This window comes from Entelurus aequoreus, linkage group LG11 (assembly GCF_033978785.1).
Source record: "Entelurus aequoreus isolate RoL-2023_Sb linkage group LG11, RoL_Eaeq_v1.1, whole genome shotgun sequence".
Lineage (NCBI taxonomy): Eukaryota > Metazoa > Chordata > Actinopteri > Syngnathiformes > Syngnathidae > Entelurus > Entelurus aequoreus.
This window is the reverse complement of record NC_084741.1, coordinates 65,159,234-65,179,263: the sequence shown is the minus strand read 5'-3', so window position 1 is coordinate 65,179,263 and position 20,030 is coordinate 65,159,234. Positions and strand designations below refer to the sequence as shown.

The 20,030-nt window shown below is 35.1% G+C and overlaps 1 protein-coding gene across 1 annotated transcript in view; it reads left to right on the top strand.

Moving 5' to 3' along the window:
• adgrb1a (adhesion G protein-coupled receptor B1a) overlaps positions 1-20,030 on the top strand; it is a 373,647-nt gene that overhangs the window by 219,209 nt on the left and 134,408 nt on the right. The window contains exon 17 of the mRNA XM_062063764.1: positions 18,533-18,608. Within this exon, the coding sequence (XP_061919748.1) occupies positions 18,533-18,608 (76 nt within the window). The remainder of the gene's footprint in view (positions 1-18,532; positions 18,609-20,030) is intronic.

The following is a 20,030-nucleotide window of genomic DNA, read 5'->3' as shown; positions in this document are numbered from 1 at the left end:
ACGAACTAATAATTGGCGCAGTAAATGCTATAAAATGTATAAACAAAAAAAACGCTCCAACGGGAGGAATAAACAACAGCTATGAAAAATTCTACACTATCTTAATTAATAAAGTTGAACAAAAATAGTCACTCACAAATTGAGGAATTTAACTAATAACTTACCACTTCGGCTGAATAAAGTCAATAACAAAAAATCACTCTGCTGAGGAGGAAAAAGGAACACTCAAAATAGCCACGAAGGGATTCAAGAACATGGGACATAGACTGGATACAAGGCAAGGCGTGGACATGGACGTAGACGCTGGAAAGTACGAATGAACGAAACAATCTGGCACAGAACAAACGGAGGAGTGGGCTTATAAGACACATGAGGGTAATAGGGAACAGGTGGAAACAATCAGGGAACAAGGGATGACGTCAGACTGATGACACAGAAGGAAGGGCAAGTGACCTGAAACGAGAGGAGAGTTACTTTTCAAAGTAATAATAATAATAATAATAATACCTGGGATTTATATAGCGCTTTTCTAGATACCCAAAGTCGCTTTACACGTGTAGGGGGGGATTAAAACAACTTTATTAGGAAAAGAAACTAAGAAAAGAAAAAAATATATAATAATAATAAACACCAAGGGCAGGGTCAGTTTGGAAAGGCTAATGTGAAGAGGTGAGTTTTTAGGGTGGTTTTGAAGGTAGGGAGGGAGGGGGCTTCTCTGATGTGCCTGGGGAGAGCGTTCCAGAGAGAGGGGGCAGCCACGGAGAAGGCCCTGTCGCCCCAGGTTCGGCGCCTGGTCTTGGGGACCTCCAGGAGGCCAGCATCACTAGACCTGAGGGAACGGGACGGAACGTGTGGCAGGAGGAGGTCAGAGAGGTAGGGTGGAGCCAGGTTATGGAGTGCCTTGTAGGTGGTGAGGAGTATTTTAAAGGGGATTCTGTATTTGACAGGCAGCCAGTGGAGGTCATGAAGGACAGGTGTGATGTGCTCTCTGGAGCGGGTTCCGGTGAGCAGGCGGGCAGCGGAGTTCTGGACATATTGCAGTTTATTGAGGGTTTTGGAAGTGATGCCATAGAGGATGCTGTTGCAATAGTCTAGCCGGGATGAGATGAAGGCGTGGATGAGGGTTTCGGCAGCAGAGGGTGTGAGGGAGGGCCGGAGACGGGCAATGTTTCTGAGGTGGAAGAATGCAGTTTTGGTGATGTGGTTTACATGGGGGAGGAATGAGAGGGTAGGGTCGAAGATTACACCTAGATTGCGGATGTGGGTGGAGGTAGTGACAAGGGAACCGTCGATGTTTAATGAAAAGTCCTGAGTGGAACGAGTGAGGGAGTCGGGGCCAATTATAATTATTTCAGATTTGTTGCAGTTGAGTTTTAGAAAGTTTTTTTGCATCCAGGTTTTTATGTCTGTGAGGCAGGTGGTAAGGGTGGAGTGGGTGGCTGGGGTGATGGTCGTGGTGGAAAGGTATAGTTGTGTGTCGTCGGCATAGCAGTGAAATTGAAGGCCGTGGTGGCGGAGGATCTGACCGAGGGGCAGGAGGTAGATGGTGAAGAGTAGGGGGCCAAGTACTGAGCCTTGGGGGACGCCGTGGGTGACTGGGGCAGTGGAGGAGGTGCAGTTGTTGATTGAGATGAATTGCTGACGGTCAGAGAGGTAGGATTTCATCCAGGAGAGGGCAGTGCCGGATAAACCAAGGGAGGAGTGGAGGCGTGATAGGAGGATGGAGTGGTTGATGGTATCGAAGGCAGCACTGAGGTCGAGGAGAATGAGGATGGAGAGGGAACCAGAGTCGGCGGAGAGGAGGATGTCGTTGGTGACCTTGAGGAGGGCAGTTTCTGTGCTGTGGAGTGAGCGGAAGCCGGATTGGAACGTTTCGTATAGGTTATTGTGGAGAAGGTGGGATTTGATTTGGGAGGCAACTGCACGTTCGAGAATTTTAGAGAGGAAGGGGAGGTTGGAGATGGGCCTGTAGTTGTTGGGGAGGTTGGGGTCGAGACCGGATTTCTTGAGGATGGGGGTGATGGCAGCCAGCTTGAGGGCAGGAGGGACAGAGCCAGTGGATAGGGAGGAGTTAATTATAGTGGTGATGAGAGGTGAGAGTGAGGGAAGGCAGGCTATAACTAAAGTGGATGGGATTGGATCGAGGATGCAGGTGGAGGCTTTCATACCAGAAGTTATGGAGGATAGGTCAGTTGTGGTGATTTCGGAGAAGAAGTTGAGTGGGTGGTTGGAGAGTAAAGGGGGGGCATGATTGGGGGTAGGGGAGGAGGTGGGAGAGGAGGCGGCCAGTTCAGAGTGGATGGTGTTGATTTTTGATTGAAAAAATGATAAAAATTCTTCACATTTGCTGGTGGTGAATGAGGTGGTGGTGGTGTCCATGGGTTTGAGGAGTTGGGTTACGGTAGAGAAGAGTATCTTGGGGTTATTGCTGCCGGATTGTATGACGGAGGAGTAGTGGGAAGTGCGTGCATTGTTGAGGGCATCTCTGTATTCCTGTTGGTGTAATGTGTAGATGTCCAGGTGAACAGTGAGACCGGTTTTCTTTGAGAGCCGTTCAAGCTGCCGGCCCTTGGCTTTAAGGTGACGGAGGTGGTCAGTGTACCAGGGGGCAGTGTGGGTGTAGGAGACAGTTTTGGTTTTTATGGGGGCGAGTTGATTGAGACAGGAGGAGAGTGCGCTGTTGTATCTGTTAACCAGTTCAGTGGGGGAGGCGCTCAAAGTGAGGGTATGATCGGAGGTGGTGTCAATCAGTAGGGCGGAAAGAGAGGGGGGGTGGATTGATTTCATGTTCCGGTATGATATGGAGCGTTGCTGCTTGATAAGGGGGGTGGGGATGTCTATGTCCAGGGTGAGGGCCAGGTGGTCTGAGAGAATGTCTGTGAGGTTGAAGCTGGTGAGGTTGCTGATGGAGAGTCCAGTGGTGCAAATTAAGTCCAGGGTGTGTCCTTTTTTGTGGGTGGGGAAGTCAACGTGTTGAGTGATATTAAATGAGTCGAGAATGTCCAGAAATTCAGTGGCAGTTTTGCAGGTGGTGGAATCGACATGAATGTTGAAATCACCCAGTAGGATGACTGAAGGTGAAATGGCACAGAGTTGGGTGAGAAATTCAGAAAGATCGGAAAGGAATGCAGGGTTGGGTTTGGGGGGGCGGTAGATGATTGCAGTGACCAGGGGTTTGGGGCCAGGCAGCTTGAATGACTGGTGCTCAAAGGAGGAGGGGGTTGTGATGGTTACAACAGTGGGTTTCAAGTGTTGGCGGTATATTGTAGCTATACCGCCAGCACGACCGTCACGTGGTTTATCCATGTAGGTGTATCCTGGGGGTGTAGCTCTGTTGAGGTGAATGTATTCCAGTGGTTTTTGCCAGGTTTCGGTTATGCTGAAAAAGTCTATGTTGTTGTCAGTTATGAATTCACTGAGTATTGGTCCTTTTTTATTGAGTGAGCGGGTATTGAGCAGAGCAAATTTAAGGGATGGGTGAAGTTGGATGGGTGGGGGTGCTTTGGTTAACGGTTGCAGGTAGGCAGAGCGCACGTGTGGTTTGTTATTGTGGTGACGTGTGACGTCACTGGGGGTGGGTCGGTTGCGTGACCAGAGTGATGGGATGCAGTGTTGTTCAGTCCGGGAGTAAGTAAACTTTCTGCGGGAGCTTCTATGGATGTATCTGGGTCGGGGAAACAGTCCGTGTGTTTTGATGGCTGCTGTGATGTCTGGAGGTGTGGTGACGTGGTTGCTGAGTTTGAGGAGTTGCAGAGCGGAGTATTTGAGTCGCATGCTGGCAGTGGTGGATGTTAGCCTGGGATCGTTGGCCGACAGCCGCACACTTGTTGGCCAGAGATGGAGAGACAGGCACAACGCGACGATCCACAGCATGACAGAGGAGAGGAGAGAGGAGTTGGTGGAAGGACCTGCGCCGGCTGCGTGTTGTTGCTGCTAGGGCAGGGTAGCTGGAGGCTGGCTAGCTGTTAGCCACCAGCTGCGGAGCGGTGGCTAGTTAGCAGAGAGCTAACCAGACAGTCGGCGGGTAGCCAGGAGGGCTATCCGCGGTGCAATCCGGGATAACAGTCCGGGAAACAGCTCGTAGTGGCAGGTTGTTGCTGGGCGATGCCAGGAGAATCAGTGGAGCCAGCGGGTGAGTGAAACATCTGTCATCTGTCACAAAATAATCCAAGCTGATGCCAGGTGACGAAGTGGGTAAAAGTTGATAAGTAGAAAACTACACACTTAAAAGTTAAACACACTTAGTATATAAAACAAAACAAAACAAAAAATAGATACTAAGTCGCATAAAAACTAAAACTAAGGCTAAGGAAGGAGAAGCGGCGAACAAACGAGACGCCAGCGTCCTCTCCCGCCGCATCAAAGTAAAATATGCAAATCACAAGACAGAAAAAACCAAGACAAGACATCCCTCACCACGGTGTGACAATTTCAGCAGCCCTTCACCGTTGTGTGGACTGTGACTCAACAGTTTGTTTACATGTATAACTTTCTCCGACACTGCCACACAAAGACACGTTTTATGCCACTCCTTCTTTGTCTCATTTTGTCCACCAACTATTTTATGCTGTGCGTGAATGCACAAAGGTGAGCTTTGTTGATGTTATTGACTTGTATGGAGTGCTAATCCGGCATATTTGGTCACTGCATGACTGCAAACTAATCTATGCTAACATGCTATTTAGGCCAGCTGTATGTACATATTACATCATTATGCCTCGTTTGTAGGTATATTTGAGCTCATTCAATTTCCTTTACTTACGTCCTCTGGGTATTTACTTTATTTTTCCATGTGTCATGACACATTGTCTGTATGTAATATTGGCTGCATTTCTGTTGTTAGTGCACCATGTTGTTCCAGACCACAGCAAACGTTACCCAGCTTGCAAAGATTGTTATAAATCCATTCGAAGAAGACAGCCTGCTTATTCCTTTTACTTGAACACACACATCTATACCTTTGGCCGTTCTAAAACAGTCATTTCCAGGAGTTATGTCACCCTCTGAGAAGTTTTACTAATGTTTTCCAATGTTGTAAAAATGTGTAGAATAAATATTACATTTCAACATTTCTGTCAACGAAGATTTGCCTGCAACACAGTCATTTTGATAGTAGTCTAATGTATACACTTACATCATGTGTTGCAATCATTATAACACTTAAATAAGTCTTTTAATTGTTTGCGGCTCCAGACCGATTACTTTTTTTGTATTTGTGGTCCAATATGGCTCTTTCAACATTTTGGGTTGCCGACCCCAGGTGTAGGAAATAATGCTGGTTCATTGAAGTTGATGGTGAGAAAACAATGGCGGGTCTTCTTTTCATGAGCTTCCAAACTGAGGAATCTTTAGTACTCAAGAGCAGTGGCGGCAGCTGGTCTTTCAAGTAGGGGAAGTTCATTTTCCGCTTCTCTCTAAATAAATACAGTCTCCAATAACAGATGAAAGATGTACGGCTGCTAGATTTTCCAAAGAAACGTCACTTATCGGATTGTAAAATTTTCCAGACCACAGTAAAGGTTACCCCTTGGACACACACACATCTATATATACCTTTTGCCATTCTAAGACATTTCCAGGAGTTATCTCACCCTCTGAGAAGTTTTACTGATGTTTTCCAATGTAAAAATGTGTAGAATAAATATTACTGTGACAGTCTCTCACTGTCGCCCGGGTTCCATGGACCACCAAGGACAGACATGACTGGAGCAATTTCGTGACTTCGTTTTATTTTGCAATAAACACTCAGTGGAAGGCGGGTCGCTTTTCAGCTCCTCTTCTCTCAAACCGCTCGCTCTTCCGGTTGCTTTTCAGCCGCCCTCGTCTTCGTCTGCATCTCGCTCTTCCTCTCGTTGGCTCGTCATATACCCGCGGCTCTCCAGCTCCTTCTGCCCCGTCGTTCTCCGCTGCCGCCCTTTTATTCAATGAGAGGAGATTATACAATTGTGCCCAGCCGGGCGATCCACGCACCTGAAGTTCATTACGGCGTCGATCCCGGCGCGCCCCGCCTCGCGGCTGGCCCACCGGCCACGCCTCCTCGCCACCATCTCGGAGTTGACCCTGGCGTGCCCCGCCTCGCTGTCGATCTGCCGGCCACGCCTCCCCACTATTACATTTCAACGTTTCTGTCAACGAAGATTTGCGTCAGCCTGCGACTATAGTCATTTTGATAGTAGGCTATTACAGACACTTACATCATGTGTTGTCTTCATTATAACACTTATATAAGACGTTTAAAGTCATTTTGATAGTAGGCTAATATAGCTAATATAGACACTTACATCATGTGTTGTCTTCATTATAACACTTGTATAAGACTTTTAAAGTCATTTTGATAGTAGGCTAATATAGCTAATATAGACACTTACATCATGTGTTGTCTTCATTATAACACTTATATAAGACGTTTAAAGTCATTTTGATAGTAGGCTAATATAGCTAACTTAGACACTTACATCATGTGTTGTCTTCATTATAACACTTATATAAGACGTTTAAAGTCATTTTGATAGTAGGCTAATATAGCTCATTTAGACACATCATGTGCTGTCTTCATTATAACACTTATATAAGACGTTTAAAGTCATTTTGATAGTAGGCTAATATAGCTAATATAGACACTTACATCATGTGTTGTCTTCATTATAACACTTATATAAGACATTTAAAGTCATTTTGATAGTAGGCTAATATAGCTCATTTAGACACTTACATCATGTGTTGTCTTCATTATAACACTTATATAAGACTTTTAAAGTCATTTTGATAGTAGGCTAATATAGCTCATTTAGACACTTACATCATGTGCTGTCTTCATTATAACACTTATATAAGACGTTTAAAGTCATTTTGATAGTAGGCTAATATAGCTCATTTAGACACTTACATCATGTGTTGTCTTCATTATAACACTTATATAAGACTTTTAAAGTCATTTTGATAGTAGGCTAATATAGCTCATTTACACACTTACATCATGTGTTGTCTTCATTATAACACTTGTATAAGACTTTTAAAGTCATTTTGATAGTAGGCTAATATAGCTAATTTAGACACTTACATCATGTGCTGTCTTCATTATAACACTTATATAAGATGTTTAAAGTCATTTTGATAGTAGACTACTATAGCTAATTTAGACACTTACATCATGTGCTGTCTTCATTATAACACTTATATAAGACGTTTAAAGTCATTTTGATAGTAGGCTAATATAGCTAATATAGACACTTACATCATGTGTTGTCTTCATTATAACACTTGTATAAGACTTTTCATGTGTTGTCTTCATTATAACACTTGTATAAGACGTTTAAAGTCATTTTGATAGTAGGCTAATATAGCTAATATAGACACTTACATCATGTGTTGTCTTCATTATAACACTTGTATAAGACGTTTAAAGTCATTTTGATAGTAGGCTAATATAGCTAATATAGACACTTACATCATGTGTTGTCTTCATTATAACACTTGTATAAGACTTTTAAAGTAATTTTGATAGTAGGCTAATATAGCTAATTTAGACACTTACATCATGTGTTGTCTTCATTATAACACTTGTATAAGACTTTTAAAGTCATTTTGATAGTAGGCTAATATAGCTAATATAGACACTTACATCATGTGTTGTCTTCATTATAACACTTATATAAGACGTTTAAAGTCATTTTGATAGTAGGCTAATATAGCTAACTTAGACACTTACATCATGTGTTGTCTTCATTATAACACTTATATAAGACGTTTAAAGTCATTTTGATAGTAGGCTAATATAGCTCATTTAGACACATCATGTGCTGTCTTCATTATAACACTTATATAAGACGTTTAAAGTCATTTTGATAGTAGGCTAATATAGCTAATATAGACACTTACATCATGTGTTGTCTTCATTATAACACTTATATAAGACATTTAAAGTCATTTTGATAGTAGGCTAATATAGCTAATATAGACACTTACATCATGTGTTGTCTTCATTATAACACTTGTATAAGACGTTTAAAGTCATTTTGATAGTAGGCTAATATAGCTCATTTAGACACTTACATCATGTGTTGTCTTCATTATAACACTTATATAAGACGTTTAAAGTCATTTTGATAGTAGGCTAATATAGCTCATTTAGACACTTACATCATGTGTTGTCTTCATTATAACACTTATATAAGACTTTTAAAGTCATTTTGATAGTAGGCTAATATAGCTCATTTACACACTTACATCATGTGTTGTCTTCATTATAACACTTGTATAAGACTTTTAAAGTCATTTTGATAGTAGGCTAATATAGCTAATTTAGACACTTACATCATGTGCTGTCTTCATTATAACACTTATATAAGATGTTTAAAGTCATTTTGATAGTAGACTACTATAGCTAATTTAGACACTTACATCATGTGCTGTCTTCATTATAACACTTATATAAGACGTTTAAAGTCATTTTGATAGTAGGCTAATATAGCTAATATAGACACTTACATCATGTGTTGTCTTCATTATAACACTTGTATAAGACTTTTCATGTGTTGTCTTCATTATAACACTTGTATAAGACGTTTAAAGTCATTTTGATAGTAGGCTAATATAGCTAATATAGACACTTACATCATGTGTTGTCTTCATTATAACACTTATATAAGACGTTTAAAGTCATTTTGATAGTAGGCTAATATAGCTAATATAGACACTTACATCATGTGTTGTCTTCATTATAACACTTATATAAGACATTTAAAGTCATTTTGATAGTAGGCTAATATAGCTCATTTAGACACTTACATCATGTGCTGTCTTCATTATAACACTTATATAAGACGTTTAAAGTCATTTTGATAGTAGGCTAATATAGCTCATTTAGACACTTACATCATGTGTTGTCTTCATTATAACACTTATATAAGACTTTTAAAGTCATTTTGATAGTAGGCTAATATAGCTCATTTACACACTTACATCATGTGTTGTCTTCATTATAACACTTGTATAAGACTTTTAAAGTCATTTTGATAGTAGGCTAATATAGCTAATTTAGACACTTACATCATGTGCTGTCTTCATTATAACACTTATATAAGATGTTTAAAGTCATTTTGATAGTAGACTACTATAGCTAATTTAGACACTTACATCATGTGCTGTCTTCATTATAACACTTATATAAGACGTTTAAAGTCATTTTGATAGTAGGCTAATATAGCTAATATAGACACTTACATCATGTGTTGTCTTCATTATAACACTTGTATAAGACTTTTCATGTGTTGTCTTCATTATAACACTTGTATAAGACGTTTAAAGTCATTTTGATAGTAGGCTAATATAGCTAATATAGACACTTACATCATGTGTTGTCTTCATTATAACACTTGTATAAGACGTTTAAAGTCATTTTGATAGTAGGCTAATATAGCTAATATAGACACTTACATCATGTGTTGTCTTCATTATAACACTTGTATAAGACTTTTAAAGTAATTTTGATAGTAGGCTAATATAGCTAATTTAGACACTTACATCATGTGTTGTCTTCATTATAACACTTGTATAAGACTTTTAAAGTCATTTTGATAGTAGGCTAATATAGCTAATATAGACACTTACATCATGTGTTGTCTTCATTATAACACTTATATAAGACGTTTAAAGTCATTTTGATAGTAGGCTAATATAGCTAACTTAGACACTTACATCATGTGTTGTCTTCATTATAACACTTATATAAGACGTTTAAAGTCATTTTGATAGTAGGCTAATATAGCTCATTTAGACACATCATGTGCTGTCTTCATTATAACACTTATATAAGACGTTTAAAGTCATTTTGATAGTAGGCTAATATAGCTAATATAGACACTTACATCATGTGTTGTCTTCATTATAACACTTATATAAGACATTTAAAGTCATTTTGATAGTAGGCTAATATAGCTCATTTAGACACTTACATCATGTGCTGTCTTCATTATAACACTTATATAAGACGTTTAAAGTCATTTTGATAGTAGGCTAATATAGCTCATTTAGACACTTACATCATGTGTTGTCTTCATTATAACACTTATATAAGACTTTTAAAGTCATTTTGATAGTAGGCTAATATAGCTCATTTACACACTTACATCATGTGTTGTCTTCATTATAACACTTATATAAGACTTTTAAAGTCATTTTGATAGTAGGCTAATATAGCTCATTTACACACTTACATCATGTGTTGTCTTCATTATAACACTTGTATAAGACTTTTAAAGTCATTTTGATAGTAGGCTAATATAGCTAATTTAGACACTTACATCATGTGCTGTCTTCATTATAACACTTATATAAGATGTTTAAAGTCATTTTGATAGTAGACTACTATAGCTAATTTAGACACTTACATCATGTGCTGTCTTCATTATAACACTTATATAAGACGTTTAAAGTCATTTTGATAGTAGGCTAATATAGCTCATTTAGACACTTACATCATGTGTTGTCTTCATTATAACACTTATATAAGACATTTAAAGTCATTTTGATAGTAGGCTAATATAGCTCATTTAGACACTTACATCATGTGCTGTCTTCATTATAACACTTATATAAGACGTTTAAAGTCATTTTGATAGTAGGCTAATATAGCTCATTTAGACACTTACATCATGTGTTGTCTTCATTATAACACTTATATAAGACTTTTAAAGTCATTTTGATAGTAGGCTAATATAGCTCATTTACACACTTACATCATGTGTTGTCTTCATTATAACACTTATATAAGACTTTTAAAGTCATTTTGATAGTAGGCTAATATAGCTAATTTAGACACATCATGTGCTGTCTTCATTATAACACTTATATAAGATGTTTAAAGTCATTTTGATAGTAGACTACTATAGCTAATTTAGACACTTACATCATGTGCTGTCTTCATTATAACACTTATACAAGACGTTTAAAGTCATTTTGATAGTAGGCTAATATAGCTAATATAGACACTTACATCATGTGTTGTCTTCATTATAACACTTGTATAAGACTTTTCATGTGTTGTCTTCATTATAACACTTGTATAAGACGTTTAAAGTCATTTTGATAGTAGGCTAATATAGCTAATATAGACACTTACATCATGTGTTGTCTTCATTATAACACTTGTATAAGACGTTTAAAGTCATTTTGATAGTAGGCTAATATAGCTAATATAGACACTTACATCATGTGTTGTCTTCATTATAACACTTGTATAAGACTTTTAAAGTAATTTTGATAGTAGGCTAATATAGCTAATTTAGACACTTACATCATGTGTTGTCTTCATTATAACACTTGTATAAGACTTTTAAAGTCATTTTGATAGTAGGCTAATATAGCTAATTTAGACACATCATGTGCTGTCTTCATTATAACACTTATATAAGATGTTTAAAGTCATTTTGATAGTAGACTACTATAGCTAATTTAGACACTTACATCATGTGCTGTCTTCATTATAACACTTATACAAGACGTTTAAAGTCATTTTGATAGTAGGCTAATATAGCTAATATAGACACTTACATCATGTGTTGTCTTCATTATAACACTTGTATAAGACTTTTCATGTGTTGTCTTCATTATAACACTTGTATAAGACGTTTAAAGTCATTTTGATAGTAGGCTAATATAGCTAATATAGACACTTACATCATGTGTTGTCTTCATTATAACACTTGTATAAGACGTTTAAAGTCATTTTGATAGTAGGCTAATATAGCTAATATAGACACTTACATCATGTGTTGTCTTCATTATAACACTTGTATAAGACTTTTAAAGTAATTTTGATAGTAGGCTAATATAGCTAATTTAGACACTTACATCATGTGTTGTCTTCATTATAACACTTGTATAAGACTTTTAAAGTCATTTTGATAGTAGGCTAATATAGCTAATATAGACACTTACATCATGTGTTGTCTTCATTATAACACTTATATAAGACGTTTAAAGTCATTTTGATAGTAGGCTAATATAGCTAACTTAGACACTTACATCATGTGTTGTCTTCATTATAACACTTATATAAGACGTTTAAAGTCATTTTGATAGTAGGCTAATATAGCTCATTTAGACACATCATGTGCTGTCTTCATTATAACACTTATATAAGACGTTTAAAGTCATTTTGATAGTAGGCTAATATAGCTAATATAGACACTTACATCATGTGTTGTCTTCATTATAACACTTATACAAGACATTTAAAGTCATTTTGATAGTAGGCTAATATAGCTCATTTAGACACTTACATCATGTGCTGTCTTCATTATAACACTTATATAAGACGTTTAAAGTCATTTTGATAGTAGGCTAATATAGCTCATTTAGACACTTACATCATGTGTTGTCTTCATTATAACACTTATATAAGACTTTTAAAGTCATTTTGATAGTAGGCTAATATAGCTCATTTACACACTTACATCATGTGTTGTCTTCATTATAACACTTATATAAGACTTTTAAAGTCATTTTGATAGTAGGCTAATATAGCTAATTTAGACACTTACATCATGTGCTGTCTTCATTATAACACTTATATAAGATGTTTAAAGTCATTTTGATAGTAGACTACTATAGCTAATTTAGACACTTACATCATGTGCTGTCTTCATTATAACACTTATATAAGACGTTTAAAGTCATTTTGATAGTAGGCTAATATAGCTAATATAGACACTTACATCATGTGTTGTCTTCATTATAACACTTGTATAAGACTTTTCATGTGTTGTCTTCATTATAACACTTGTATAAGACGTTTAAAGTCATTTTGATAGTAGGCTAATATAGCTAATATAGACACTTACATCATGTGTTGTCTTCATTATAACACTTATATAAGACGTTTAAATTCATTTTGATAGTAGGCTAATATATCTCATTTAGACATTTACATCATGTGTTGTCTTCATTATAACACTTATATAAGACGTTTAAAGTAATTTTGATAGTAGGCTAATATAGCTAATTTAGACACTTACATCATGTGCTGTCTTCATTATAACACTTATATAAGACGTTTAAAGTCATTTTGATAGTAGGCTAATGTAGCTCATTTAGACACTTACATCATGTGCTGTCTTCATTATAACACTTATATAAGACGTTTAAAGTCATTTTGATAGTAGGCTGATATAGCTCATTTAGACACTTACATCATGTGTTGTCTTTATTATAACACTTGTATAAGACTTTTAAAGTCATTTTGATAGTAGGCTAATATAGCTAATATAGACACTTACACCATGTGTTGTCTTCATTATAACACTTATATAAGACGTTTAAAGTCATTTTGATAGTAGGCTAATATAGCTAATATAGACACTTACATCATGTGTTGTCTTCATTATAACACTTATATAAGACGTTTAAAGTAATTTTGATAGTAGGCTACTATAGCTAATTTAGACACTTACATCATGTGTTGTCTTCATTATAACACTTATATAAGACGTTTAAAGTCATTTTGATAGTAGACTACTATAGCTAATTTAGACACTTACATCATGTGTTGTCTTCATTATAACACTTATATAAGACGTTTAAAGTCATTTTGATAGTAGGCTAATATAGCTCATTTAGACACTTACATCATGTGTTGTCTTCATTATAACACTTGTATAAGACTTTTAAAGTCATTTTGATAGTAGGCTAATATAGCTCATTTAGACACTTACATCATGTGTTGTCTTCATTATAACACTTATATAAGACTTTTAAAGTCATTTTGATAGTAGGCTAATATAGCTAATATAGACACTTACATCATGTGTTGTCTTCATTATAACACTTGTATAAGACTTTTAAAGTCATTTTGATAGTAGGCTAATATAGCTAATATAGACACTTACATCATGTGTTGTGTTCATTATAACACTTATATAAGACTTTTAAAGTCATTTTGATAGTAGGCTATTATAGCTCATTTAGACACATCGTGTGTTGTCTTCATTATAACACTTGTATAAGACTTTTAAAGTCATTTTGATAGTAGGCTAATATAGCTAATATAGACACTTACATCATGTGTTGTTTTCATTATAACACTTATATAAGACTTTTAAAGTCATTTTGATAGTAGGCTAATATAGCTAATATAGACACTTACATCATGTATTGTCTTCATTATAACACTTATATAAGACGTTTAAAGTCATTTTGATAGTAGGCTAATATAGCTAATTTAGACACTTACATCATGTGCTGTCTTCATTATAACACTTATATAAGACGTTTAAAGTCATTTTGATAGCAGGCTACTATAGCTAATTTAGACACTTACATCATGTGCTGTCTTCATTATAACACTTATATAAGACGTTTAAAGTCATTTTGATAGTAGGCTAATATAGCTAATTTAGACACTTACATCATGTGTTGTCTTCATTATAACACTTGTATAAGACGTTTAAAGTCATTTTGATAGTAGGCTAATATAGCTAATATAGACACTTACATCATGTGTTGTTTTCATTATAACACTTATATAAGACTTTTAAAGTCATTTTGATAGTAGGCTAATATAGCTAATATAGACACTTACATCATGTATTGTCTTCATTATAACACTTATATAAGACGTTTAAAGTCATTTTGATAGTAGGCTAATATAGCTAATTTAGACACTTACATCATGTGCTGTCTTCATTATAACACTTATATAAGACGTTTAAAGTCATTTTGATAGCAGGCTACTATAGCTAATTTAGACACTTACATCATGTGCTGTCTTCATTATAACACTTATATAAGACGTTTAAAGTCATTTTGATAGTAGGCTAATATAGCTAATTTAGACACTTACATCATGTGTTGTCTTCATTATAACACTTGTATAAGACGTTTAAAGTCATTTTGATAGTAGGCTAATATAGCTAATATAGACACTTACATCATGTGTTGTCTTCATTATAACACTTGTATAAGACGTTTAAAGTCATTTTGATAGTAGGCTAATATAGCTAATATAGACACTTACATCATGTGTTGTCTTCATTATAACACTTGTATAAGACTTTTAAAGTAATTTTGATAGTAGGCTAATATAGCTAATTTAGACACTTACATCATGTGTTGTCTTCATTATAACACTTGTATAAGACTTTTAAAGTCATTTTGATAGTAGGCTAATATAGCTAATATAGACACTTACATCATGTGTTGTCTTCATTATAACACTTATATAAGACGTTTAAAGTCATTTTGATAGTAGGCTAATATAGCTAACTTAGACACTTACATCATGTGTTGTCTTCATTATAACACTTATATAAGACGTTTAAAGTCATTTTGATAGTAGGCTAATATAGCTCATTTAGACACATCATGTGCTGTCTTCATTATAACACTTATATAAGACGTTTAAAGTCATTTTGATAGTAGGCTAATATAGCTAATATAGACACTTACATCATGTGTTGTCTTCATTATAACACTTATATAAGACATTTAAAGTCATTTTGATAGTAGGCTAATATAGCTCATTTAGACACTTACATCATGTGCTGTCTTCATTATAACACTTATATAAGACGTTTAAAGTCATTTTGATAGTAGGCTAATATAGCTCATTTAGACACTTACATCATGTGTTGTCTTCATTATAACACTTATATAAGACTTTTAAAGTCATTTTGATAGTAGGCTAATATAGCTCATTTACACACTTACATCATGTGTTGTCTTCATTATAACACTTATATAAGACTTTTAAAGTCATTTTGATAGTAGGCTAATATAGCTAATTTAGACACTTACATCATGTGCTGTCTTCATTATAACACTTATATAAGATGTTTAAAGTCATTTTGATAGTAGACTACTATAGCTAATTTAGACACTTACATCATGTGCTGTCTTCATTATAACACTTATATAAGACGTTTAAAGTCATTTTGATAGTAGGCTAATATAGCTAATATAGACACTTACATCATGTGTTGTCTTCATTATAACACTTGTATAAGACTTTTCATGTGTTGTCTTCATTATAACACTTGTATAAGACGTTTAAAGTCATTTTGATAGTAGGCTAATATAGCTAATATAGACACTTACATCATGTGTTGTCTTCATTATAACACTTATATAAGACGTTTAAATTCATTTTGATAGTAGGCTAATATATCTCATTTAGACATTTACATCATGTGTTGTCTTCATTATAACACTTATATAAGACGTTTAAAGTAATTTTGATAGTAGGCTAATATAGCTAATTTAGACACTTACATCATGTGCTGTCTTCATTATAACACTTATATAAGACGTTTAAAGTCATTTTGATAGTAGGCTAATGTAGCTCATTTAGACACTTACATCATGTGCTGTCTTCATTATAACACTTATATAAGACGTTTAAAGTCATTTTGATAGTAGGCTGATATAGCTCATTTAGACACTTACATCATGTGTTGTCTTTATTATAACACTTGTATAAGACTTTTAAAGTCATTTTGATAGTAGGCTAATATAGCTAATATAGACACTTACACCATGTGTTGTCTTCATTATAACACTTATATAAGACGTTTAAAGTCATTTTGATAGTAGGCTAATATAGCTAATATAGACACTTACATCATGTGTTGTCTTCATTATAACACTTATATAAGACGTTTAAAGTAATTTTGATAGTAGGCTACTATAGCTAATTTAGACACTTACATCATGTGTTGTCTTCATTATAACACTTATATAAGACGTTTAAAGTCATTTTGATAGTAGACTACTATAGCTAATTTAGACACTTACATCATGTGTTGTCTTCATTATAACACTTATATAAGACGTTTAAAGTCATTTTGATAGTAGGCTAATATAGCTCATTTAGACACTTACATCATGTGTTGTCTTCATTATAACACTTGTATAAGACTTTTAAAGTCATTTTGATAGTAGGCTAATATAGCTCATTTAGACACTTACATCATGTGTTGTCTTCATTATAACACTTATATAAGACTTTTAAAGTCATTTTGATAGTAGGCTAATATAGCTAATATAGACACTTACATCATGTGTTGTCTTCATTATAACACTTGTATAAGACTTTTAAAGTCATTTTGATAGTAGGCTAATATAGCTAATATAGACACTTACATCATGTGTTGTGTTCATTATAACACTTATATAAGACTTTTAAAGTCATTTTGATAGTAGGCTATTATAGCTCATTTAGACACATCGTGTGTTGTCTTCATTATAACACTTGTATAAGACTTTTAAAGTCATTTTGATAGTAGGCTAATATAGCTAATATAGACACTTACATCATGTGTTGTTTTCATTATAACACTTATATAAGACTTTTAAAGTCATTTTGATAGTAGGCTAATATAGCTAATATAGACACTTACATCATGTATTGTCTTCATTATAACACTTATATAAGACGTTTAAAGTCATTTTGATAGTAGGCTAATATAGCTAATTTAGACACTTACATCATGTGCTGTCTTCATTATAACACTTATATAAGACGTTTAAAGTCATTTTGATAGCAGGCTACTATAGCTAATTTAGACACTTACATCATGTGCTGTCTTCATTATAACACTTATATAAGACGTTTAAAGTCATTTTGATAGTCGGCTAATATAGCTAATTTAGACACTTACATCATGTGTTGTCTTCATTATAACACTTGTATAAGACGTTTAAAGTCATTTTGATAGTAGGCTAATATAGCTAATTTAGACACTTACATCATATGTTGTCTTCATTATAACACTTATATAAGACGTTTAAAGTCATTTTGATAGTAGGCTAATATAGCTAATTTAGACACTTACATCATGTGTTGTCTTCATTATAACACTTGTATAAGACTTTTTATTTTTTGCGGCTACAGACCGATTACTTTTTTGTATTTGTGGTCCAATATGGCTCTTTCAACATTTTGGGTGGCCGACCCCTGGTCTAAGGTCAAACCGACACAGAGATCAGCCAAACAATCAACGTTCAACATCTGTCAAAAATGTCTTCGGCAACATCCGACCATAATTCCTGTCAGAGAAAAAATATAGACTTTGACTCAGGGAGAATATGGAACAACACCAAGCAAACATACTGGTCGATATACCATTCATTATCAGTCCAGCAGTGGGGGAATTCAAGTTTCATGGCAAAACAGTGAATAGTAGCAGCAAATATCCATCCATTTAAAAAATATAAAAAATAAGTGTACATATTCACTCCAGGAAATAAGAATGAGCGGCAGCACTGTTTTCACTATCAGTATAAATCTGAATGAAAGTGAGCTTGTTGGCACATTTACTGAATGTATGTCCAAGCCAGTCTGCGTAAAGCAACACCATTTATAGCTGACTAGTCATGTAGGCCACCTCCATTCTAAAGCTCTCGGGGGCTGAAGGAGTGGAGGCAGCATGGCTGACCTGGATTTTCCTCTCACACAGACCGCTGTTCAAACAATCATCGCACCGTCCGAATTCTGGTTCTGACCTCTTTTGCTTGTTGCTTTCTGGCTGTCTTTCAGATTCAGATGACACCTCGACATTTGTAACAGGAATTGTTCTGTACAGAAACCTGGGAAGCCTTCTGAACTTGCAGAGGTAAGCTCGTTTCTTAGGGCACCTGGTTTGTTTGTCCACAACAGGGGTGTCCAAACTTTTTCCACTGAAGGCCGCACACTGAAAAATCAAAGCAAGCGGGGGTCATTTTGATATTTTTTATTTTAAAAACCAATGCAATATATGTATAAAAAAAGATACATTTAGGCCTCCACTCAGACTTGATCCCGGGGACCCCAAAAGGTTTTGGTCAAAAAAAATATAAAAAATGTGTCATTATTTAGTATTATTATGATTATTATTATTGAAGGTTTAAATCTCTAGATCAACATTAGGTCTATCTGTCAATATAACGCTTTTAAAGATTTAAGTTGTATGCCATTTTTGTCAAGGAAAACCGTGTTTTTTTATGGAAAAAAACACAAAATATGCAATATTTTCCCCCAATAAAATTTTAAAGTGGAATATTTGAGATTATATAATAATTGGAGTCTTAAAAAGGTCAATAACTCATAACAACATTGATTTTAGTTCATTATTTTTTTGAGCAATGACACTTTAAAAAAAAAAAAAAAAGTCCCACTAAAATTATTGGTGATCCAAAAGGGTACTGCTCAGTAAAGTTTAAAAAAATAAATCCAACATTTTTTAAAACTTTTACCACAATAGTCTCAAGATCGACTTCAGATCTATCCGTCAATTATAAGTTTTATTGTTGTTTATGTTTCTTGTTTGTTCTTTTTAGGCCCTTCTTTAAAAAACACTGTTTTTTAAATGGCAACCAAAAAATATGCAACATTTTCCCCCCAAAATATCTCAAAGTGTAATATTTAATGTGAAGTAAATGGAGCCTTGTATAGGTCAATAATTCATAATGAAATTGATTTTGATTCATTATTATTTTTTAAAGAAAGAAACAGCCTGCATGGCAGCTTTGTGTTATTACAGTAAATAATGCAACATTTTCTTGTTACATTTCACCTGTTTGCTCTTTAATACCACTTTTTATGTTTTTTTTTGTTTTTTCATCATATTTTTAAAATGTGCCGTGGGGCCGTTAAAAATTTAGCTGCGGGCCGCAAATGGCCCCCGGGCCGCACTTTGGACACACCTGGTCTACAATGTACAACTTACCCATACACAATATAAACTTTGAGGTGCAGCGGGAACGTAAACAAGAAGGCTTGAGCAAAAAGTTCTCGGTAATAAATGAAAAAATCCTGGTAATGGGTACTTGTCGAGGTCATGAATTGATAAGAACATTGGATTTTATGCATCATTATTTCTTAAGGAGTACAATATGTTGGTACCTCAGTTTTCGTTACTATTTTGTTCCAAAAGGTTTGACGAAGACCGGATCGTGCGAAAACCAAAACAATTTTCGAACAAAAAAAGAGTAACTTTAGTTTTACCTGCAAAAAACAATGCAAAATAATATAAATGACGAATGAAATGGATAAATGA